This window comes from Carassius carassius, chromosome 29 (genome assembly GCF_963082965.1).
Source record: "Carassius carassius chromosome 29, fCarCar2.1, whole genome shotgun sequence".
In the NCBI taxonomy this organism is placed as follows: Eukaryota; Metazoa; Chordata; class Actinopteri; order Cypriniformes; family Cyprinidae; genus Carassius; species Carassius carassius.
In genome coordinates this window covers 8,587,062-8,613,069 of record NC_081783.1, presented here as the reverse complement: position 1 = coordinate 8,613,069, position 26,008 = coordinate 8,587,062, and the positions used below count along the sequence as shown (strand labels likewise).

At 42.8% G+C, this 26,008-nt stretch overlaps 1 protein-coding gene across 6 annotated transcripts in view; it reads left to right on the top strand.

Moving 5' to 3' along the window:
• ablim3 (actin binding LIM protein family, member 3) overlaps window positions 1-26,008 on the top strand; it is a 79,429-nt gene that overhangs the window by 20,175 nt on the left and 33,246 nt on the right. For all 6 annotated transcript variants that reach the window (XM_059515764.1, XM_059515763.1, XM_059515762.1 and 3 more), the window contains exon 3: window positions 18,894-19,077. In XM_059515764.1, the coding sequence (XP_059371747.1) occupies window positions 18,894-19,077 (184 nt within the window). The remainder of the gene's footprint in view (window positions 1-18,893; window positions 19,078-26,008) is intronic.

Genomic DNA, 26,008 nt, shown 5'->3' with positions numbered 1-26,008 from the left:
GTTCTGATCGACTCTTTAATTTGTCTGATTCGGGTCATATCCGCTACACTGTTACTCACTGACTCCACAAACGACCATCTGGTTGCTCAGTGGAGGGCCGTGTAGGGCACAGAGGGGACTAATCGCTTCCTCTTCTTTCACTAAACTCTCACTCCATCTTTCATTCAGTCAAAATAGCACATTAATTACAGTTGATGAGTTTCCTATTAGCACCAGCAAGGTAGAGGAGAAGCGATGCGGTAGGTAGAAGGAGACACAGACAGGTGTAGGCAGGAGGACGAGGGAACCGTTGTCATACAGAGCCACATGCTGTGAATCATAGAGCATCATCTACAAAGCCATTAGTGGCACAGTCATAAATTAATGTTAAATGACAATGTAGTATAGTGTGTAGTGTAAATCACTGTTTTAAATTTAAATACTAACATGGTCCAACAGTCTGAGAGCATTTTTCTAGAATCTAGACCATCAGCATAACAATTCGAGAAAAAAGTTAAACAGCATTTTTTAGATGCATGATTATCTTTCTTATTTTGCATCCTAATGCACCTTTGTTTAATTATATCTGTCTGTTTAAATCAAGTTTAGAGGTAAAATAAAATTCTAAATATAGTAAAATAACATTTTGAGGTAAAGTTAGAGGTTTAAATCAAATAAAAAAATATAAAAATGGAATAATCTAAAACATTTATATAGTTATATATATATTTTTTTTTAGAAAAAAACATGTATAACCAGGTTTAAATCACATTTTGAATGTACTTTCCTATTGATATTTCCTAATAGTCTCAGACAGTTGAACCCTACTTTAGAAGTATCAACATTGTTAGAAAGTGTACTTACATTATAATATTTTTCTTTCAGTAAAAGAGAAGGACAACAGTGACAGAGTGAGACATCTACCCGTCTCTCTGACTCACCTCACCATATGCTGAGGAAACAAAAATGTATTTGTAACACTTGATGCAATAAAAAGAAAATCTTAGAAACAAAAGTGTGGAGGGATGAAGCATGAGGAGAAGGGGCAATAGAAGCGTATTGAGAGTTCTGGGGTACTGGAAAGTCCCGAAGAGGGGAATTTTAATTGCATCTGTTGGCTGCTGATAAATACATAATCAGCCATCCCTCCCGCTGGTCCTTAATCAGTTCTGTTTTAATGACCACAGTTCTGAGCAGCAAATGCCTCAACACAGAGAATAAGAGAGAGAGAGAGAGAGAGAGAGAGAGAGAGAGAGGATGAAACTCGGAAACATCTCATATATGAATGACATTTCCAGAACTATAGCTTGAAGCAAGCAAATTTGTCAGTTCTGCTGAGGAATTTTCCTTTTAATACTATTGTGATTTAAAGCAGGGGTTTTAGATGTGAAGTTCACTTTAATATGATAATCAGCTATTTTAAGACACACACACATATATATATATACAACAAATATTACATTTAATTTATGAGATATTATTTGAGAAATATCTGTTCTGATAGATATATAATATGGAAGAGAATCATAATCAATTTAATACTTTCAATTAAACTCACTTATTTGCATTGCATTTGTAACTCCCTAAAAAGATAAAACGTACTCGGTTACTAAACGTAACCTCGGTTCTCTCTAGAAGAGCGAACGAGTACTGCGTCTTAGCTAAGACGCTACGGGAAAAGTCTCTTTTCACGAAATACTGAAGCAAAAAATTATCCTTAATTTTGTATTTTTGTAAAGCGCATTTGCAGCAGTACACAGCCATAGGCGAGACGGCTCGTCCGCTCATTGGCTTGTTCTGCGGCAACTGCACAGCCTATCGAGCGCAGGCTGATGCAACATCAGACCAATAAGGGCGCTTCGCGCACTTCTTGCCACTTCCCGCCGAAACGGGTGTGGCCCAACCTATAAAAGGAGCTCGAAAAGGCTGACTCACCTGATTTATTTCATCGCCGAAGCGAACCAGAGTGAATCGTATGCACGGCAGAGAACGCAGTACTCGTTCGCTCTTCTAGAGAGAACCGAGGTTACGTTTAGTAACCGAGTACGTTCTCTTACGAGAGCTCTCTCGTACTGCGTCTTAGCTAAGATGCTACGGGAACCCAATGTAAAACGCCGTGCGCGCAGGGATCACACACCAATAAACCTGAAGCAACGCCCAGGATTTACAGTGCACAGTCACCTGAGGGACTCACAGAGAGTCCAGGACAGAAAAGGGAAAAAGCCCTCCGTCCCATATCTAGCAGCATCCGTAGATGCGGCCATATGACATCACACAGCTGAGGCAAGGCCTGACCAATGTGGCAATGCGGGTCTTACGCAATACTGCCCATATAACAGTCGGCAGCGCATAGCGCTCGTGAACTCAGAATTCCCCTCAGGGCCCTGATTCGACTATACCGACAGCAGCCTTGCTTGCTAGGCGGGAACCTCCAGGTTATAGAACCTGATAAATGTAGACGGCGAGGCCCAACCTGCCACCATACATATATCCTGCAAAGAGATCCCAGTAGACCACGCCCACGACTAGGCGACGCCTCTTGTGGAGTGTGCTCTGACGCCCAACGGGCACTGAAGGCCCCTGGAAGCTTAAGCTAACGCTATGGCGTCAACTATCCATCTGGATAGAGTCTGTCTTGAAACAGCCATTCCCTTGGAACGTCCACCGAACGAGACAAACAGCTGCTCCGTCTGCCGAAAGGCAGCAGAGCGAGACACATAAGCTCTTAAAACCCTGACAGGGCAAAGAAGACTCGAGTCTCTGTCCTCCCCTGACACCGGCAGGGCAGACAGGGCAATAACCTGAGCCCGTGCCTAGGTTTGAGTGTGACCCTTGAGTCATTGGGCCCAAACTCCAAGCACGACTGGCTCACCGAGAGTGCGTGCAAATCACCCACACGCTTCACCGAAGCGAGAGCCAACAAGAATACTGTCTTAAACGACAGATGCTGAAGGCTAACCGATTGGATAGGCTCAAAAGGGGGACCCTTCAAGGCCTCCAAAACCGCCGCGAGGTCCACCATAGGGACTGACGGAGGTCTGGGAGGATTCAGCCTCCTAGCTCCTCTGAAGAACCGGATGACTAAATCATTGCTTCCTATTGACTGACCGAGTGCCGTTTCAGAAAACACCGCGATGGCCGCCACATAAACTTTGAGCGTGGATGGGGCTCTGCCCTTATCCAACAGCTCCTGTAGGAAGGAGAGGACCTCCGTCACCTCACAACTAAGGGGTGAATAACCTCGAGCTGTGCACCAGCTGGAGAACACCGACCACTTCGAGGCATACAGACGTCGTGTCGACGGAGCTCTAGCCTGAGTGATGGTATTTAGCACTCCCACTGCGAGATCAGCGGGTAACCGTTGAGCGCCCACACATGGAGGGACCACAACTCCGGTTGAGGGTGCCAAATCGAGCCCCTGGCCTGCGAGAGGAGGTCCCTCCTCAACGGCACCGGCCACGGGGCGACATCTGCTAACTGCATCAAATCTGGGAACCATGGTTGATTCTTCCAAAGAGGTGCTACAAGCAGTAATGAACATCTCGTTTCTCTCACCCGTTCTATCACCTGCGGAAGGAGGGAGACGGGAGGGAAAGCATAAAGCGGGCAGCACGGCCATCTCCGTGACAGCGCGCTTTCGTTCTTGGAAAAGAACGCGGGGCAGTGAGCGTTTTCGTGGGACGCGAAGAGGTCCACCTCCGCCCCCTGCCAAATCTCTCCGGACTGTTTGCGGGTGTAGAGACCATTCGCCCGTAGGAACATTGCCTCTGGACAGCCTGTCTGGACCCAGATTCTGTAGCCCAGGCACATGCACTGCTCTCAGCGAACGCACGTTGCGCTGAGCCCAAACCAGGAGGCGTTCCGTCAGCCTGCACAGGTTTCGAGACCCGAGACCGCCCTGGCGATTTATGTAGGACACCACAGACAAGTTGTCCGAACGGACTACGACGTGGTGATCCTTGATATGGGGACAAAAGCGCGTCAGCGCGTTCTCCACTGCCAGCATTTCCAGACAGTTGATATGATGGAGCTTTTCCCATTCTGACCATAGGCCAAAGGACGGTCTGCCCTCGAGCAGTGCTCCCCATCGGCGCGCTCCCCCATCACGCGCTGTGGTGAGAGCCGCACCGTCATGGAACACGAGTTCAGAAGTATACCCAGAAACAGAATCGTCTGAATCGAATCGAATCGAACTCTTCGCCCAATTGACACTGAGGCCGAGCTTCTCGAGGTGATTGAGTAAAACGGCTTTTTGGGCCAAAAAAAACGTAAAACGTGATTGGGCCAGAACCGGCCAGTCGTCCAAATAATTCAGCACTCGCATGCCTCTGAGTCTGAGAGGAGCGAGCGCTGCATCCATGCAACTCGTAAACGTACGAGGAGCCACGGACAAGCCGAACGGCAGGACTGTAAACTGGTATGCCTGGCCCTCGAAGGTGAATCTCAAATATCGCCTGTGGTTTAACGCTATCTGCATTTGAAAATACGCGTCCTTCAGATCTATTGACATGAACCAGTCCCCTCTGCGAATCTGCGCGAGGAGCTTCCTGGTCGTAAGCATTTTGAAACTGCGTTTCATCAATGCTTTGTTAAGCTGTCTTAGATCCAGTATGGGCCTGAGACCCCCGTCTCTCTTGGGCACCAGAAAGTATCTGCTGTACAGCCCCCCCTCGCTTTGAGCTTGAGACACAGGCTCTACAGCCCCTTTGCTCAACAGTTTTGATATTTCGGCCCGAAGTATGTGTGCTACTTCTGTTTTGACCGTAGTTTCGACGCGTGCTGAAAAGCGCGGTGGGCGTCGAGAAAACTGTAGCGAGTAGCCTCTCTTTATAATGCCTAGCACCCAATACGAAACCCCTGGAAGCGCTGACCATGCATCTGCATGAATGGCTAAGGGCTGGATGCGAAGTGCGCTCTGTTGACTGGGCAACGGCGGCACTCGAGCGATCTGTGTCGATCTTATGTGCGCTAGCCCTGTGTGCAGGGCTGTGCTTACATGTGGAGATGGGCACTGAGTAGTGGGCATCGTCACTGCATTTATAGCACCATCGGCCGTGGCCGGACGAGCGTGCACGGGTTTCATTTTTACAGAAACCACATGACGCGTGGGACATAGTAATTGTGGGCACTGAGCTGAGTGCGCTCAGACTCCTTGATGTCAGAAAGCGTCAGCCACAAATGCCTCTCAGCCACCGTAGCGGAAGCCATAACCCGTCCCATGGCCTGTGCAGCGGACTTAGTAGCGCGGAGGGAGAGATCCGAAGCACTCCTCAGATCCGAGAGACATATCGCTTCAGGTCCCATCTCATCCAGCTTGCGGAGGAGATCGCCCTGGAAAATCTGTAGCATAGCCATGGTGTGTAGCGCAGACGCAGCCTGCCCAGCAGCAGAGAATATCCGTGCGAGCAGCGATGACGTCATGCGGCAGGCTTTGGATGGCAACGCCGCCTTAGTCCGCCGTCCAGCAGAGGGCGGGCAAAGGTGCGCTGCTATAGCCTGTTCCACCGGCGGAAGTGACAGGTAGCCTCTGTTCTTAGCACCGTCCAGTGTGGAGAATGCTGGCGAAACAGATGAACGGATTCTCGCCGAGAATGGAGCGTCCCAAGCTTTCACCACTTCTTCGTGAAGCTCAGGAAGAAAAGGGGCGTGCTTTGAGCTTGAGGAAGAGCGCTCATCCGGAAGATAGCTACCATCCAGCCGGGAACGTGAAGGGGGCGCTGGTGCAGACCACTCGAGACCACCCGATGTTCAGCGTCCGCTGCTTGCCGACGCGTCATCTGAGGAAGGGGATCTCAGGCCCGCGTCGGAGGAAGAAGACACGTGCTCTCTGCTTGCTTCGGGCAGTGAGGGTTGGGCGAGCTCCGTGGATCTCGCGCCCGCTGCTCAGAGGCCCAGCAGACGCGGGGATATCGATAAGGAGCTGATGCGTGTACTCTCTCTATTTTTATCTCACAATGAAAAAATTAAATAAACACACACACACACACACAAATTATAATCAAGCTAATGCATTTATGATTGACTGAAATGATGAATCTAAATGCTTTTTGGTCAAGTAATAAGTGAAGAACATTTCAGTTCTGATAAAAGGCACTCAGAACAGCAGTTCATTGGCTGAGAGATTGTTGGGTGGGATGTCCTCTTTCACGGTTGCCATAGGAAACCTAAACCTTCCACGGTTGCCCTAGAGACAGCAGGGTCCCATACAAAATGCCTGAGGTGTGAGACTGCTTATCTGTGTGGCCGTCCGAGTCACTTTTAGACAGATTTAGATAGATTCATCATTTCAGTCAACCATAAATGCATTAGCTTGATTATAATTTGTGTGTGTGTGTGTGTGTGTGTTTATTTCATTTTTTCATTGTGAGATAAAAATAGAGAGAGTACACGCATCAGCTCCTTATCGATATCCCCGCGTCTGCTGGGCCTCTGAGCAGCGGGCGCGAGATCCACGGAGCTCGCCCAACCCTCACTGCCCAAAGCAAGCAGAGAGCACGTGTCTTCATCCTCTGACGCGGGCCTGAGATCCCCTTCCTCAGATGACGCGTCGGCAAGCAGCGGACGCTGAACATCGGGAAGCGATGCAGGGGAGGCCGGCGAAGCGGAGGGAACCAGCGAGCTCGGCCGAGCTGGAGGCGGTTCTGGTAGGCGCTGCGAGCGGCGCTTCTTACGGCGCTGTGGCGCAGCGGATGATGCAGGCTTCGAGAAGGATGCCAGGCGAGTCCTCAGAGTCACCATAGGCAGTAGCTCGCAATGAGGGCAGCCGCCGTCAGCGAGCGCGATCGCTGCATGGTCCTCACCCAGACAGGAGACGCAGATGACGTGACGATCTCCTTCGCTGAGCGGGGCTCTGCACGAGCCGCACGAGGGCATCTTTAAAAAGACGCAGCTCTTTTTGTGAGTGTGCGTCACAGGGCGAACACACACACACACAGGATATAAATGGATATAAGGATATAAAGGATATGGGCGCCGGATAGCGCAGCAGGAGCGGCAGTGGAAGGCGGCGATGCCAGCAGCTTCAGAATGGCTCGTCCTGCTGATATGCTTTTTCAGACGGCGCTTGCTTCCTCCGTGATCCAGCGATGCGTGTGCTTCGCTGAAGAGATGAAAAATCAGGTGAGTCAGCCTTTTCGAGCTCCTTTTATAGGTTAGGCCACACCCGTTTCGGCGGGAAGTGGCAAGAAGGGCGCGAAGCTTTTATTTCATGAAAAGAGACTTTTCCCGTAGCGTCTTAGCTAAGACGCAGTACAAGAGAGCTCTCGTAAGAGAACTTTTATTCTCTCTCAGATTTTTTTTCACAGACCCTATCTTATTTAAAAAATTTTCATTTAACTATTCTACTTATTTTAATTACTTTTTAACTCTCAAATATCATCTGAATAAGTGAACATTCAGTAACACACAGTTTTAAGTAAAGCTGGTATTTAGGAGGGCTAAACTGTCTCCCTATCTGCTCCTAATTTAAACATGTACAGAAGTTCCTCCAAACCATCAAAACCCCTAGTGAATTTTCACCAGCCCGAGCAGACACACCCTACCTCAGAACAGGATCCTGAAGCCAACTTGAAGAAAGCCATTCGACACCAAGTCAATATAGACTTCACTATTAAACATCAACATCAGTCATGCCTTCCACATGACAGGAAGATGGTCTTTACATGTTGTCTAAAAGTGACTCGGACGGCCACACAGATAAGCAGTCTCACACCTCAGGCATTTTGTATGGGACCCTGCTGTCTCTAGGGCAACCGTGGAAGGTTTAGGTTTCCTATGGCAACCGTGAAAGAGGACATCCCACCCAACAATCTCTCAGCCAATGAACTGCTGTTCTGAGTGCCTTTTATCAGAACTGAAATGTTCTTCACTTATTACTTGACCAAAAAGCATTTAGATTCATCATTTCAGTCAATCATAAATGCATTAGCTTGATTATAATTTGTGTGTGTGTGTGTGTGTATGTGTGTGTGTGTGTTTATTTCATTTTTTCATTGTGAGATAAAAATAAAAATAAATTAAAAATTCTCACTTCTGGCCACATTGTATTCTTAATTTCTTCATTTTATATAACTGGCGTAGATATTTTGTTCCTGCATTCCACCAGTGGATCAATCCATTGATACAGAAATATATTAATTAAGGTCTCTGTGAAAGTGGGCTCACAGTGCAATCCAAATATTCACAAAACGTCATTACTCTATCTGGCCTTTCAGTGCCTCTGCAGGGACCAGCAGTGACTGGTTCATCTCTTTTTAAAAGGCCGCTGTTTATATTGTTCATGCTGACCTTCGAAGAACTCCATCGTCTTCATCCTTCCAGTTGAGCTCAGGGTTATTGCATTGTGGTCAGGGATACAGGAAGTAGGCACGGCTCCAGAACAAAGCATGGGCCCTCTGGGTCTCTACTCATGCTGTCTTACCCACGTGGCCCAGCGTGCATGTCTGTTTGCTATATCTCAGTGAAGAGCTGTCAGTTTGGGAATTCCTTGAGCCAAAAGCATCATAGATGGGATAATGAAACCTCGTTTCACTAAACATAAGCTATTTTCTTACATTCAGGTCAGAAGTAACTCATATTGTGCTTGAAATGGAGACAATTAAGTGCCATCGGAACGAATCTAACTTAACTGTATTTTTCAGTTTATATATTTTTATACCGAAAGAATACCTGTTCAAGTTTTAGGCTGTCATCCTAAGTAAGAGCAATGATCATTCTTGTAAAAATCCTCTAGTGTTTTAGTGGAGGTTAATTTATATATTACAGATTTTGAAAATAGTCATTCAACCCTCAAAATGTGTTCAGGCCATTTTGACACACAGAGGATTTTCTTTTTGCTAATTAATGTTATCCCATTGGACTAAGTTGGTTACTTTGTACAAACAGGGTACGACAACCACCACCCCATCCCCCAGCCAACCGCAATAAGCCCCCCACCCCCATTTATTTACTAATTATTAATCTTTTTTTTATTAAAAACTGAGGTGCATAAACTCAGATCAGCGAGGAATCAATTCCCCCAAAATTGAAAGAAAATCTTGTGAAAGTGATTCACAAGCATTTTTTAAAAGGCTGGTTATTTAGGTTAGGCACAGTGCAAGGATTAAAAACATATCGTTCTAAGTCTAATAGTCAACTAACCATTAGTCGATGAGAAGTGGGTTGGTCGACCCACAATTTTTATTAGTTGCTAAGTTGCAGAAAAACAAAATGACACGCAGACCGTGACGGACAAATCGTTAGCGGCTGATCTACGTGGTAATACAGTACATCGGGCAGGACACACGCTCACCTAACATTCATCGACCTCAAATATTGCTTATCATCTGAAAATATGTATGTAGTAGTAGTGTTGGGCGATATGGTCATTTTTCAAATCGTCATATCGTCAGCCCGTAAGATCGACGATACACGATCTTATCGTGCATGGGTGGAGCAAGAGAGAGACTCCTTATTCTTGTGTTTTAAACCGTGCAGGTGCGTGAGAGAGTCTATTGGAATCACTGATTATTGAAAAAATATACTTTAAAACATACTGATAAACTAATGTTAAATATAAAAATACTGTATTTAAAACAGCTACGTTCATATATATAGTCGGGCACAACTGTCATATCGTGCGTCCTGTGACAATTTGCCGCATCTGTGTGTGGAAGTTATCAGTCTAAATGTTCTGCATAATCAGTCAACGGTGAAAATCAATATTAGATTTCATTTAAAGTCCAACAGTTTAACACTAATATTGGGCATAAACGAACAAGTTAAATATAAAGTATTTAAAACAGGTAAGTTCATATATTTGGAGTAAAGTTGAATTGAACTGATGCATCAGTCATACAGCGCTCCGGACCGCGCGCCTCATGACGAGCTCGACGCACCGCAACAGAAACAAGAATGAGATGCATTCTAACATAACTGTGGCATTAAATAGTGCACATATATAGACCATTCAGATTACTTGTTAAAGTGCAATGGAACACCTTATATCTGCAGACGATGTACGTCTGTTTGTGGATGGTGACTTAGTAACGGCCAAAACTCTGTATTTTGCATGCATCACTTTATAGTGCGGTGTGCATGAAAATAATAACAAGGCGGCAGAGCGAACTTATCATCCATAGTGGTTCTCACGTAGTCCTTCTACGTCATCACCACATAGTGAGTGTTATAAGTGATAAGTCTAATAGAAGGTCTACGTGAGAACCACTATGGATGATAAGTTCGCTCTGCCGCCTTGTTAATATTTTGTCTTTACTTTATTTGTAACGCCAAGAAAGAGTTAATCTTTCATGTATGAGAAGAGCGTGCTGTCGTGTAGCAGCCATTAAATGTGTGGGACACCAACTCCTCGTTTTCTATCTCTTTCATTTCATGGATTTAACGAGTTATCAGAGTCAAGGCGGACAGTTTCAGTGACTACAGGCTCTAATCCTCCTGCGCTCGCACGCGCTGTGTGTGTGTGTGTGAAATGTGAAATGCGATGCTGAAATGAAATAGCTGGGCAGTTTTATTATAATAAGCAGCCTAATAAAAATAATAGTTATTTTTATTATAATCTAATACATTAATAGGAAAATGAGCCTAATATCGTCTTGATTATCGACAGAGAAATCTGCTTATGTCGATATCTCTGACTATCGTCGATACACAATACTATCATCTATCGGCACAACCCTATGTAGTAGCAACTTTACATGGCAGCCAAATCTAATATTAGCCTAGAAAAAAGTGTGCTGTGTACTCTTAAACCGAAAACAGAAACCACTAGTGTATCAATAAATTATTAAAACGTTAATGCAGTGTACTTGCTGTATTTCCCTAACACAATTATAATTATTATATTTGCCTGTGCGCTGTGGCAAGCCTTTTTTGCGTGTGCTTGAGCACTTATTATAGGCTATGTAGGCGATTAAAGGCTCATTAATATTTATATGGTTTATTAATAAAATGCGACTAATAGTCGACTAAAGCTTAAAATGAACGACTACTAGTCACCCAGAAAAATCTTTAGTCGAGAGCAGCCCTAGTTCTTAGTAGCTGCTGTGTATTTAGGTACTTTTTGTGAGTTGCTAGTAGTGAACTATTTGAAAGATGTAACTTTTGCTTGACATAGCCACTTCCCAAATGAGAAAGCACTTTGTGTTTCTGCTGTCTCTTATTTGTTTCTGACCGCTTTATACTGTTTGTTTCATGTGTCATGGATTTGGTATTACAGTTCATGCTTTTTGTTTATTTTTGACACAGAAATGTTAATACGTTCTGTCTCTGGAAGTTATTTGAGTTGAAAAGGCCTTGAGAGTTTTTTTTTTTTCATTAAGCTTCAAATGTCATGTGTTCTAGAGTTTTCTCTTTTATTGCAGGGTTTCAATCCAGTTGGGCCATTTGAAGCAACATGCCATTGTTTTGTGGTTGTCTGAAATGCGGCGGCCTGGCACAGTGTCTATCTTACACACACACACACACACACACATTCACAGCGGGGCTATATTTTCCCTGCACATGTGGTTACACTGCCAAAAACTCCAGATTTCTGTAGAAATCCCAGTTCTGTTGAAGCTGCTGACCCACAGTGAAGATTTCACAGCAGTCTTAGTGCCTACTGGCAATATAACTTTTCCTACAAATCTTTTGGCCTCTTTTATTCTTTCATTCCGCCTTGATTCACATACTGTAGGCCTATTCCTTTATAGAGTTAAGGTTTTCATTCTATTTCTGGAATGACAGCTTACTAGTAATATTCTTTTTATAACCTAAAATATACACCTAATCACAGTATATGGCAACCTCTAATTTAAAATTATAAGCATGTTCATCTGTGATCATTAAACCATTGAGCTTTTCAAGTCTTTAGACAGGCCCGTCTTCAGATCGCTGCCTGCAGTGACAGTGCACCACTGTTGGTTAACCATAAAGATGTTCTGCCAACAGAAATCTGTGAGTGATCTCTGCTATTTCTTAAGATCTTGGTTCTATCTTGGGAAAGAATATGTGCTGTTATATATATATATATATATATATATATATATATATATATATGTGTGTGTATGTATATATATATATATATGTATGTATATATATATATATATATATATATATATATATATATATATATATATATATATACATATATATATATATATATATATATATATATACATATATATATATATATATATATATATATATATATATATACATATATATGTATATATATATCAACGTGATCTCATGAGAATACGTTTGTATTTTTACGTTAAATGTGGTTCTACCATACGTACATTTCCTTACGTTTTCATGAACATAAAAACGTACAACTTTGACGTATTTATAGCAGTAAAACGTACAAATACTTACGTGTTAGCAGCTAAAAAACATAAATAATCTAACGTAAAGTGTGAATGTATATGAATTCCCATGTATTAATATTAAAATCGTGGCTTTAATGATTTAAATCTGTTGTATTTAATGGTCATATCAATACATGTTTTTATTGAATTTATTGAAAGCAGTTTACTCATCTACTTAATGCTGCAAACTCCTTTCGGGGGATTACATAATGTTTTCTCCTATCCAATGACTGACAATACAACCATAGATACACAAAAGCACAGCATAAAACATCACATCCATTTTATTTGTTTGCTGTACTCCATATCTTTAGAATCCAGATGTTTGCAACGAACATATCCAAATTCAGCTCTTTATCAATCGATCTTCATCTTCATTCTCAGCAACAGCGACCGTCACAGTCAAAGCCCGCGCTCGTTATTCGGATTTGAAAATAGCGCCAGTGCGCCACCCTCGAGAAACGTTACGACATGGTTTACGGCACTGATATCGAAATCTCATTGGTTCTAACCTAATTCGTCACAGATTGCGACATGCCGTGTTTCAGTTGATAGACATTTGAAAGCCAGCGCGCCTTCACGGAGAGAAGACCGATACATAATTTCACGGATTAATAAATTAAATTAAATTCTGCTCTGTACCCTATAAAAACTTACCTCCAGAAAGGACTGCGACTGGAACTCATCATTTGAACTACTTTTGGTACCACTTTTGATATTTTCGCAAAAAATAAAAGATTAACGTTACATTTGCTTGTCTGTGATTTGTTTATTTATAACAGTAACGTTATGTAGTAGTTTTAAGAAATGGTTATGGGTAGGTTTAGGTGTAGGATTAACGTTAGTGGCTCAGAATAACGTTTTAATGTTATATTTTTGCTAAAATTGGGTTTTGTTTTATTCTTTTAACATTCTTTATAAAATGGGTAGGTTAAGGTTCGGGTGGGGTTTAGGGATCTTACATTTATAAAAAGGGAAAATATACATAAATATTAAAAAAAAAAAAAAAAAAGTCAGATACGCATTGAAAAGCAGCTTCATGAGCAAATTTCTATGGATAACAGACTGGTCAGAGAACACGTTCTATCTGTACGTATTTGAGGTTGTTTTTACTTAAATTTAGATACGTATCGAACCTGTGTTATGTGGATGGAGGAGATGAACCCAGTTGCAGACGGAATGCTCACAAGATTTATTGAAGACAAAAAACAAAACCCACGAGGGGGCAAAACAAGACAAAAGGCAAAAGCCTTGACTAATACCGGACGATGACTAAACAGTTACTAACAAAACAATTTACATTATACGTTGAACAGAACTCCAGACAAAATACTCACAGCAAGATATCATTTACGATAGACAGTGACAAAGCTTGACAACAGTTGGCAATGAACCGACAAAAGGACAGCGAAACACAAGAGGTTTATAAAAGGGAGGCTAATAATGAACACAACAGGTGAAACTGATACGCTAATAATTACAAGACGAGGATAACAAGGGGGCAGGGTTACATGACGAGACAACGCAAGCACATGGCCCAAAGACAAGGCCATGTGCTTGTACACAAAACACAGGCCTGTCATGATCCTGCCTCAAGACTAGAGAAAAATCAGGACATGAAGGCAGAATCATGACAGAAGCCCTCCCTTAAGGAGCGGCTTCCAGACGCTCCTCAAGGGAACATCAAACACGGGACACGACTGACTGGGACAGAGACACAAACCAACAAGACATGACAAATAACACTAATGGCAAACATGAAAAAAACAATCACAGGGTTAGGGTGCAAAATCAAAAACAGCAAACAAGGCAGACGAGGTGGGGGAAACACAAAGTCCTTGGGGATCAGTCCAGGGTGGATGGGAGGACTGGGGGTCTTGGGTCTCCGGGACGAGGACTGAGGACTGGGAATCCGGGGAAACTTGGCTGGAGACACATGAGGGGATGACTTGGGGGAAACAGTAGGCAGCTTGACAGGGGAGACAGGAGGCAACACAACAGGAGACAAGACCGGGGATACTGCGGGTGACTGTGGAGCAGAAGCAAGAATAGAGCTCCCCAAAGACGGCTCAGTATCAACGCTCCCCATCTCTGAATCGGGGAGATCATCATCTGCAGCTGACTGGGGTACGCCGCTCACGGTGCTCTTAGAATCAGTGGACTCAGGACAAGACATGACTGACTTGCCCGGGGCTTCAAGAATCTGGACAAGATGCTTTAGGTATTCAGCCAATGTGTCAGCAGCGACAAGGACAGGCATCTCTTGATGGGACAGCACCTGGGAGAGCGCTTGCAGTAGCGGGCTCTGGGACAGCGCTTGCAGTAGCCGGCTCTGGGACAGCGCTTGCAGTAGCCGGCTCTGGGACAGCGCTTGCAGTAGCCGGCTCTGGGACAGCGCTTGCAGTAGCCGGCTCTGGGACAGCGCTTGCAGTAGCCGGCTCTGGGACAGCGCTTGCAGTAGCCGGCTCTGGGACAGCGCTTGCAGTAGCCGGCTCTGGGACAGCGCTTGCAGTAGCCGGCTCTGGGACAGCGCTTGCAGTAGCCGGCTCTGGGACAGCGCTTGCAGTAGCCGGCTCTGGGACAGCGCTTGCAGTAGCCGGCTCTGGGACAGGCAGAGATGAAGGGCGAGAGGCTCCCTTTCTCCTCTTCTTTCGCTTAGGTTGCTGTGTGGAAGTCATAGCCGGACATGTGGCCGGTTGGAGAAGCTCAGCGGGATCTGTGACTTGCGTTGGAAGGGCAGTCTCGGACAGCGCTGACTCAGTCGAGGATGACTCCGACGGAGAATCCCACGAAGTCAGTCTCCCTCGTTTGCCACGAAGATCAACAGGAGTGGATGGGACCTTGGAAGAAGTGGAGTGAGCCTGGTCCCCTAGAGAAACAACAGCCAGGACCCGACCCTCCAGGATCACGGGCAGCTTGGTTGGTGGCGTCAACACGGTGGCACTCTGCGGCTCCTTTCGACATAGACAGTTCACCATGTCCCGGAACGGGCGGTGGACCAGCTTCTCCGGTTCAGCCAGAGGTGGGGGAACCTTGAGGCCAGCAAGGAAGTAGCAATTTAGGAGGATGTCAGGTAAGAAAAACCTCCTTTCTTCTGCGACTCGAGCGTACTCCAACAGCAGCTCACCCTGAGGGGGAATTGGGAGCTTTCCCTCCCTCGAGTCAGAAATGGTCTTGAACCACCAGACTTCAGGAAGATCCAGTTGCTGATTGCCAGGGGAAGGCAAACGGTCTGCTGGGTTCTACTGTGGTCGGTTCATTCTGTTAAGTGGATGGAGATGAACCCAATTGCAGACGGAATGCTCTCACAAGATTTATTGAAGACAAAAAACAGAAAACAAAACCCACGAGGGGGCAAAACAAGACAAAAGGCAAAAGCCTTGACTAAGACTTGACTAAGACCTGACGATGACTAAACAGTTACTAACAACAAAACAATTTACATTATACGTTGAACAGAACTCCAGACAAAATACTCACAGCAAGATATCATTTACGATAGACAGTGACAAAGCTTGACAACATTTGGCAATGAACCGACAAAGGACAGAGAAACACAAGAGGTTTATAAAGGGAGGCTAATAATGAACACAACAGGTGAAACTGATACGCTAATAATTACAAAACGAGGATCACAAGGGGGCGGGGTTACATGACGAGACAACACAAACACATGGCCCAAAGACAAGGCCATGTGCTTGTACACAAAACACGGGCCTGTCATGATCCTGCCTCAAGACTAGAGAAAAATCAGGACATGAAGGCAGAATCATGACAACCTGTAATTACGTCCAGATAATACGTAAACGGCACTGTAAATACGTAAAAGCACATACGTATTGGACAGTTTTAATTTACGTCTAAATATGTACGTTTTGATTGTGAGATCAGGCTGTATATATATATATATATATATATATACATATATATATATATATAGCCAACCGTATTAATAAAAATAAAGGTTAAATAAATTATGAAAAGGTGTTTCCATGTCTGTGAAAATTTTTAAGTAAACAAATTCATTTAATTGATTCTTTGGAAAAATTTAACTGATCCAGGGAAATTAATCAGTGACCAAATCTAACACTGTTTTTGTCGCTTAAGTTTAAATTAGAGACATTAAGTTTTAATTCTGACATATTCACACACCAAAGGAAGGGTCATGAAGGGTTTGTGAAATAAAACAGATTTTAGAAAAATTAATGACTATGTGGAAAAGTTTTGTAAATGTTTATGTTACAAGCAAAATCATTGCAAATACATTGGATTTTTTTTTATATTGCCCAGAGTAGCTATTCATAGTCACAGCAGCAGTTCAATGACATTGTGATAACATCAGGACAGATGAGCGCACTGAGAAAGTCTTTTCACTCGTGCATTCTCATGGTTTCTATCAGTCAGAAGCCAACCAATGAGAATCACAGAGGTGTTATCATAATCACAAGAATCAGATTTCATCCCCTAATTTACTGGTATTTCTCCTAATGGCCTTTCTGAGTTTTTTTTCCTGCAGAAAAACGTATTTATTTCCTTTTTCCTAAAATTTTTTCATTATTTTTATGTAAATACAAGAATATTTAAAAAAAAATGTATGCACCAATATAACAGTATCCGCAATATTTACTTTTACTATTTTTTTTTTTTTTTAAGGAAGTAATAATCAAATTTTTCAAAAGCCAGCATCATTTTGTCCCTTTTCATTTGTTCTTGAATGTTTTTATGTTGTTAGTTTGCATGTATGTTTAAGTGTATTTACACATTGTTCCTCAGGAAGATGTTCTTCACAGTACAATTTCCCATTACCAGCTACAGTATTTATTAGGAAAACCTTAAAGAAATCCTCTGGGAGGCATAAAAATACCTACATTGTAAAATATTCAAAGAGTGAGTTTAGTAGATTAAATTAGTTATAATAATGATGCTAGCACCTTTTTTGTTTACCGCAGAGCGTTTACTGTCCTGTGTAACATAATCCATGTGTTTTTACTGTCATGATACTTATTTATCAGTCTATGGGCTGTTGTCTCATAATTTTTACACTACTCCTGCAGCACGTCCTGTAAGTGAGTATGTCAGCAAGCACCCATGTCTTCAGATCTTTAGTTCAGATTTTTCAATCAATCCTACCTTTCACTCTGTGCTTTGTGTAATCTCCACATTTGTGCCTGATAGACAATGAGAGATCTTTTTTTTTTCAACGTCTAATTTAATTCAGTTTTTCATTACAAATGATATAATCAGCAATCAAACAACAATTGGATTAAAACTTCAACTAAAATGTACAATCATTTCAGAATGCAGTACTTTGTCCTCCATTTGCTTTAATGCCAGCAGTACTTGAGCTGCATGAACTCCAGATGTTAGTGTAAAACCTGATGATCATGTGACATCTGACCATCTGTACAAAGGTCAAGTGATCAGCGTCACAAATGTGCTTATTTGATTAGAGAGCAACAAATAGAATCTTTTCTATCTTTTCTAGAATCTATTTTTATTTTATCTATTTTTATATTAGTTTTATAACATGGCTTTCTTTGCTCTCTCACTCTCTCTCTCTCTCTCTCTCTCTCTCTCTCTCTCTATATATATATATATATATATATATATATATATTTATTTAAATTTTTTTTCAAAATCCTAAACAAATATTTTTAAGATTTACTTATATTTTAAATCCCAGATTTCCAGTGTGGCCGTGAATCTGAGGAAGTTGAAGGCATTGCCATATTGCTTTGTGGTGTGTTTGATGTTTGTTGCTGTGATATAGGCCCAGTTGAAATAAAATGCTCAGACAGTGCTTTTCCTCTTTTGCTCTAATAGAATTATCCTCAGATTACTTATAAGAACTGCAGGAAGCCAAGCAGATCCTTATTCCATAACCATCTTGCTAGATCTAATTTATGTGGGGTGTGATTCTTCTCCTTGTGCATTTTTATTTAATGCTTTTTAAAATATGTATATATATGTTTTTTGTAAATATTTTAATTCAGTTTCAGATTGAGTTATTTTAGAACATCAAGGTATACTAAATAAAAATGACAAATTTGGTTTGTCAAATTGTGTCAACTACCGTAGCTTAAATAAAATAAGCTAATTTTTATTTAAATCGTTTATTTAATTTCAGTTAAAGTTTAGTTTATTTCAGGTAACAAAAACTCTTTTATGGTTTTAGTTTTAATTAACTATCGTAACATTGCTCTGTATTACCCTCAACAAACACTGCCATTTAAAAATGGTTGTTTATGTGTCACTTGTTATTTCAAGTTTATGATCAGCATTCCAAAGGCATTTCAAACAGAAAGCGTCTGTGGCTGTGTATTGTTACGTCTGTTTGAAAGTAGTCATCTTGACATCTCATCTTGAATGCAAGCCTTATTACTACATGTTGAGCCATGGTGCTCATATAGACATCATAAGTTCAATCCTGGCTTGCAACATCCCTTGATCCCATTCTTTTTTTTTTTCTCTCCCTGTTATTTCCTGTACTATAAATAAAATAGCAAAATGATCTCATGTTGATTTCTCTTCCTGTCTCTATCTCTTTCTCTCTCTCTGTCTGTCTGCCAGTGTGTGGCTGTGATTTGGCACAGTCCGGATTCTTCCAGAAGAGTGGCGAGTACATCTGCACAGCAGACTACCAGTGCCTGTATGGCACAAAGTGTGACAGCTGTGGGGACTTTATCTCAGGGGAGGTGGTCTCTGCCCTGGGCCGCACATATCATCCAAAGTGTTTCGTGTGCAGCGTGTGCAGGTGAGCCCTCTATACAGACTACTAAAGTGTCTTTATGGAAAGTCAAGTCAAGTCACCTTTATTTATATAGCGCTTTAAACAAAATACATTGCATCAAAGCAACTGAACAACATTCATAAGGAAAACAGTGTGTCAATAATGCAAAATGATAGTTAAAGGCAGTTCATCATTGAATTCAGTGATGTCATCTCTGTTCAGTTAAAATAGTGTCTGTGCATTTATTTGCAATCAAGTCAACGATATCGCTGTAGATGAAGTGACCCCAACCAAGCAAGCCAGAGGCGACAGCTGCAAAGAACCGAAACTCCATCGGTGACAGAATGGAGAAAAAAACCTTGGGAGAAACCAGGCTCAGTTGGGGGGCCAGTTCACCTCTGACCAGACGAAACCAGTAGTCCAATTCCAGGCTGCAGCAAAGTCAGATTGTGCAGAAGAATCATCTGTTTCCTGTGGTCTTGTCCTGGTGGTCGTCTGAGACAAGGTCTTTACAGGGGATCTGTATCTGGGGCTCTAGTTGTCCTGGTCTCGGCTGTCTTTCAGGGCAGTAGAGGTCCTTTCTAGGTGCTGATCCACCATCTGGTCTGGATACGTACTGGATCCGGGTGACTGCAGTGACCCTCTGATCTGGATACAGAATGGATCTGGCGGCTACGGTGACCTCGGAATAAGAGAGAAACAGACAGATATTAGCGTAGATGCCATTCTTCTAATGATGTAGCAAGTACATTGGGTGTTATGGGAAGCGTTTCCGGTTCCGGTTTACCTAATTAATGCAGCCTAAAAATCCTTTAACGGATTTGGATATTAAAAGCATATTAGTATGTTATGTGTAAGCCAGGTTAAAGAGATGGGTCTTTAATCTAGATTTAAACTGCAAGAGTGTGTCTGCCTCCCGAACAATGTTAGGTAGGTTATTCCAGAGTTTAGGCGGCAAATAGGAAAAGGATCTGCCGCCCGCAGTTGATTTTGATATTCTGGGTATTATCAAATTGCCTGAATTTTGAGAACGTAGCGGACGTAGAGGATTATAATGTAAAAGGAGCTCATTCAAATACTGAGGTGCAAAACCATCCAGGGCTTTATAAGTAATAAGCAATATTTTAAAATCTATACGATGTTTGATAGGGAGCCAGGGCAGTGTTGACAGGACCGGGCTAATATGGTCATACTTCCTGGTTCTAGTAAGAACTCTTGCTACTGCATTTTGGACTAGCTGTAGTTTGTTTACTAAGCGTGCAGAACAACCACCCAATAAAGCATTACAATAATCTAACCTTGAGGTCATAAATGCATGGATTAACATTTCTGCATTTGACATTGAGAGCATAGGCCGTAATTTAGATATATTTTTGAGATGGAAAAATGCAGTTTTACAAATGCTAGAAACATGGCTGTAATGATAATACCTTCGTAATCATCGGGAAGAAGGAGACGGGAACCGGCGGACACTAAACTGAAACTTTAATTACAAAATAAACACAAAACAGCGCACCAGCCCCTCACGGACGACTGATGCGCACAAAATAAAACCAAAACATAAAATAAAGCCCAGGCATGGTCCTCTCTCGTCCTTCACTGTCGTCGCTCCAGTTTTATATCCTTCCATCTCCTTCGTGGGCCTCGAGACCGGCGGGTCGAACAGGTGTAGCTCATCTCCAATCACTCCACCGGCCTCGCTCCCACGTCCCTCGGCCCCACCGAGGCGAGGCGAGAGAAAAGGAGATGGAAGGAGGAGCGACAGAGACGAGAGAGGGGAGAGAGGAAAAAAAAATTCAGTTTCCCAGACGCACTGCTGCTCGGCCCTCCACCAGCTGGGTGATCTCCTCCGCGGTGCCTGGCGGTGGCACTGGACAGCCCTCGGCGGACGGCACGACACTCCTCCGCCGCCCAGTGGACGGCAACGGCTCCTCCGGTTTTGGGCAGCCGGCAGGAGTCCCCCGTTCCCTGCTCCTCCCCGTTCCGGCGGATGGCAGCAGGCTCCGGCCACCTGGCGAACGGCGCCGACTCCTCCGCTCCCTCACGGACGGCAACCGCCCCTCCACATCGCGGGCGGCCGGTAGCGAGCTCGCCCGTGCCCGGCAACTCACTCCAGCCCACTGCCTCGAGCGTCCATGGCGGTACACTCCTCGCCTGCTCGATGGCACCGCGGATTCACCACAGCGGCGAGGGATCTTCAGCAGCGCGTCCCTCCTTCCCCGGGCTTCGGCACCACTGTAATGATAAAACCTTCGTAATCATCGGGAAGAAGGAGGCGGGAACCGGTGGACACTCAATTGAAACTTTAATTACAAAATAAACACAAAACAGCGCACCAGCCCCTCACGGACGACTGATGCGAACAAAATAAAACCAAAACATAAAATAAAGCCCAGGCCTGGTCCTCTCTCGTCCTTCACTGTCGTCGCTCCAGTTTTATATCCTTCCATCTCCTCCGTGGACCTCAAGACCGGCGGGTCGAACAGGTGTACCTCATCTCCAATCACTCCACCGGCCTCGCTCCCACGTCCCTCGCCCTGCCCCACTCGTCACAGTGGCTTTCTAAGGAAAGATTGCGATCAAATAGCACACCTAGGTTCCTAACTGATGATGAAGAATTGACAGAGCAACCATCAAGACAGTGTTCTAGGTTATTACAAGCAGAGTTTTTAGGTCCTATAATTAACACCTCTGTTTTTTCAGAATTTACCAGTAAGAAATTACTTGCCATCCAGTTTTTTTATATCGACTATGCATTCCATTAGTTTTTCAAATTGGTGTGTTTCACCGGGCCGCGAAGAAATAAAGAGCTGAGTATCATCAGCATAACAGTGAAAGCTAACACCATGTTTCCTGATGATATCTCCCAAGGGTAACATATAAAGCGTGAAGAGTAGCGGCCCTAGTACTGAGCCTTGAGGTACTCCATACTGCACTTGTGATCGATATGATACATCTTCATTCACTTCTACGAACTGATGGCGGTCATATAAGTACGATTTAAACCATGCTAATGCAATTCCATTGATGCCAACAAAGTGTTCAAGTCTATGCAAAAGAATGTTGTGGTCAATTGTGTCAAACGCAGCACTAAGATCCAATAAAACTAATAGAGAGATACACCCACGATCAGATGATAAGAGCAGATCATTTGTAACTCTAAGGAGAGCAGTCTCAGTACTAGGCTACTCTCTTTAGGGTGCGAGTATGCTCATTATACCATGGTGTCAAACTGTTTTCCTTAACCTTCCTTAAGCGTAAAGGAGCAACTGTATTTAAAGTGCTAGAAAAGAGAGAGTCCATAGTTTCTGTTACATCATCAAGTTGTTCTGAGGTTTTGGATATGCTAAGGAATTTGGATACATCAGGAAGATAACTTAAAAAGCAGTCTTTTGTGGTATAAGTGATGGTTCTTCCATACTTGTAACAAGAAGTAGAATTTACAATTTTGGCTATATGAAGTTTGCACAGAACTAAATAATGATCTGAGATATCATCACTTGGCTGAATAATTTCAACACTATCAACATCAATTTCATGTGACAGTATTAAATCTAGAGTATGACTTCGACAATGAGTAGGTCCTGAAACATATTGTCTAACCCCAATAGAGTTCAGAATGTCTGTAAATGCTGATCCCAATACATCTTTTTCATTATCAACATGGATATTAAAATCACCAACTATTAAAACTTTATCTGCAGCCAGAACTAACTCGGATGTAAAATCACCAAACTCTTTAATAAAGTCGGTATGGTGCCCTGGTGGCCTGTATACAATAGCCAGTACAAACATAACAGGGGATTTATCATTAACATTTGTTTCTCTGGATAATGTTATATGAAGCACCATTACTTCAAACTAGTTATACTTGAAGCCTGCACTCTGAGAAATCCTGAAAACGTTGTTATAAATTGAAGCAACACCTCCCCTTTTGCCTTTTAGACACGGCTCATGTTTATAACAGTAATCTTGGGGGGTTGACTCATTTAAAATAATGTAATTATCAGGTTTTAGCCAGGTTTCTGTCAAACAGAGTACATCTATATTATGATCAGTGATCATATTATTTACAAAAAGTGTTTTCGTAGAAAGGGATCTGATATTCAATAAGCCAAGCTTTATCATTTGTTTATCCATATTGCATCTGTTTTTTTTTGTTGAACCTCAATTAAATTGTTAATCTTAACTTGGTTTGGACATTTTTTGTATTTTCTAGTTTGGGGAACAGACACAGTCTCTATAGTGTGATATCTAGGTGAAAGAGTCTCTATGTGCTGAGAATTAACTGACCTCTGTGACGGGAGGCAGCTAGCAGACGGTCGGTTTAGCAAGTCTGTCTGCTTCATGACCTGGGCCCCAGTTAGTCAAGTATAAACTCTAAGACTATTTGCCATATTTCTAGAGAGAAGAGTGGCGCCACCCCAGGAGGGATGAAGACCATCTCTTTTCAACAGGTCAGGTCTGCCCCAAAAGCTCTTCCAATTGTCTATGAAACCTATGTTATTCTGTGGGCACCACTTAGACATCCAGCCATTGAGTGATGACAATCTGCTATGCATCTCGTCACCACGGTAAGCAGGGAGGGGACCAGAGCATATTACAGTGTCTGACATCGTGCTTGCGAGTTCACACACCTCTTTAATGTTATTTTTAGTGATCTCCAACTGGCGAAGTCGAACATCATTAGCACCGGCATGAATAACAATCTTATTGTATTTACGTTTAGCATGAGCCAGCACTTTTAAATTTGCCAAGATGTCAGGCGCTCTGGCTCCCGGTAAACATTTGACTATGGTGGCTGGTGTCTCTATATTCACGTTCCGTACAATAGAATCACCAATAACTAGAGCACTTTCATCAGGTTTCTCAGTGGGTGCATCACTGAGTGGGGAGAATCTGTTTAATGTTTTGATCGGAACAGAAGAGCAGTGTTTTGACCCACGACTACGCTGCCTCACCGTCACCCAGTTGCCCTGTTGCAGGGGTTCTGTTGCCGGAACCGAACAATGTACAGGAATCCCTGAGCTAGACGCATCCAAAGCCGTATCTAGAGCCCTAACATTCTTACTGTCCTCAATTAAAGTTTGGATGCGTGTCTCTAATTCTGAAATCTTCTCTGTCAGCCTAACTATTTCCCTGCATTTATCACATGTGAATCCCTCATCTGCGACAGAGATAGATAAACTGTACATGTGGCAAGAGGTGCAAATAACAATAGCAGGAGAAGCCATTACTCACCGTGCTTGATGAAATATTCTTACTGCGGTTGTTTGATGAACTTGTTAAAAACTGGAGTGAGAGAGAGGAGAGGAGAAAAGAAAACAGCGATAGGTTCGAATGAAAACGCTAATGACAAGCTAACGAGTGCTAACGCTTTGCAGGTGTACTGCACTCACGGATATAAAATAAAAGTGAACGATCAAAGTTAATCTGATAAGATAATATCAGAAATATGGTGTGAATTAAGTTATATTTTATCACTTTAAAAAACAGAGAGTGATAGTAAGATAAAGATTCTAGAGATAAAATAAAATAAAAACAGCTACACGGAGCTACGATTAGCTACAGAAGGCCAACAGGAAGTAGAGAAAACACTGTCCAACAGCGACACCCGCGACACCCGCGACACCCGCGACACCGAAACCGACCCATCACATCAGACAGAATAAACGTGAGAGAGTGCTGGTGGGATGCTGGTAAATGACGCTCATTTACTAATGTACTGATGACTGAATCTCATTAATTCACTTCCTGACAGCTATACGCTCATCTATATACTAAGCAATTATACTACAGTTAGTTCCAGTCTTCTAGTTTGATCAGCCAAGTGACGTTCCAAGTCCGCTGATATTTATATAATTTTCTTTGAAAGGAAATCAGTGTCTGTAATGGATGAAAAGGTTTTGGCTTAAGGAATATCTTTAGTTTAACTGAATTTGATGGACTGCATGTAGAAAATGGGAAGGCACAAGTAAACTCTGACTTCTTGTGCCACATTCCCAGTCCTGACCTTAAAGCAGAGCAAGTAGGGCAATGTGTTATAAATAAAATCTTCTGCAAACATACACTGTCAGTGTTAATGTCCACCCATATGCAACAAATATATGAATATAGATAGATAGATAGATAGATAGATAGATAGATAGATAGATAGATAGATAGATAGATAGATAGATAGATAGATAGATAGATAGATAGATAGATAGATAGATAGATAGATAGATAGATAGATAGATAGATAGATAGATAGATAGATAGATTCTCTTCTCTTGAGTGAATTGCCCTAGAGAATATAATACCACAAGTTAAGAAGGAGCGATCAATGCAGAACTGAGCAGGATATTGTAACATGAGTCAAGGCGGAAGAAAGCGAGGTTTGGAGCTCAAAATATGCAATAATGCCCAGAAAGTAAGCAGAGAAGGGAGGAAAGGTGTAAATGGAGAAGCAGCTGAGGCTAGAGGTGAATGTCTGCCTCAGACCAAAAGGAGCAAATGAAGAAGTTAAAGGCAGAGGTGGAAAACACCATCTCTTGTCTTTTATATGTGGCCTATTCTCAGACTGAGAAGCAAGAAAATGAGAGGTACTGTAAGACATCCTTGCAGGGACACATTATCTGTCTGCCCAACACTGAAACACTGTTATTTGAATCCCATTTCTTTTTGTAGTAAAAATGGGTTTAATGCAACTGGATATTTTCTACATTTACCACTTTAGTATTCACATTGGCAGGCCACTTTTTTTTTTACATTACCTCTGCACTCTCTTCTCTCTTATATGGTTTTTCTCTCTTTTTGTTAAGCTTGTGTGGACACTTTACTGGACGGTGGTGCTGTGAGTTTAGCTAATGTGTCTCTGATAAATCCCACTTTTAATTACAGTGTGTTTGCTTTACGCTGATCTAAAGGAAATTAGTTCCACTAAATAACTTGCCCCTCCTCCTTTAGTTCATTA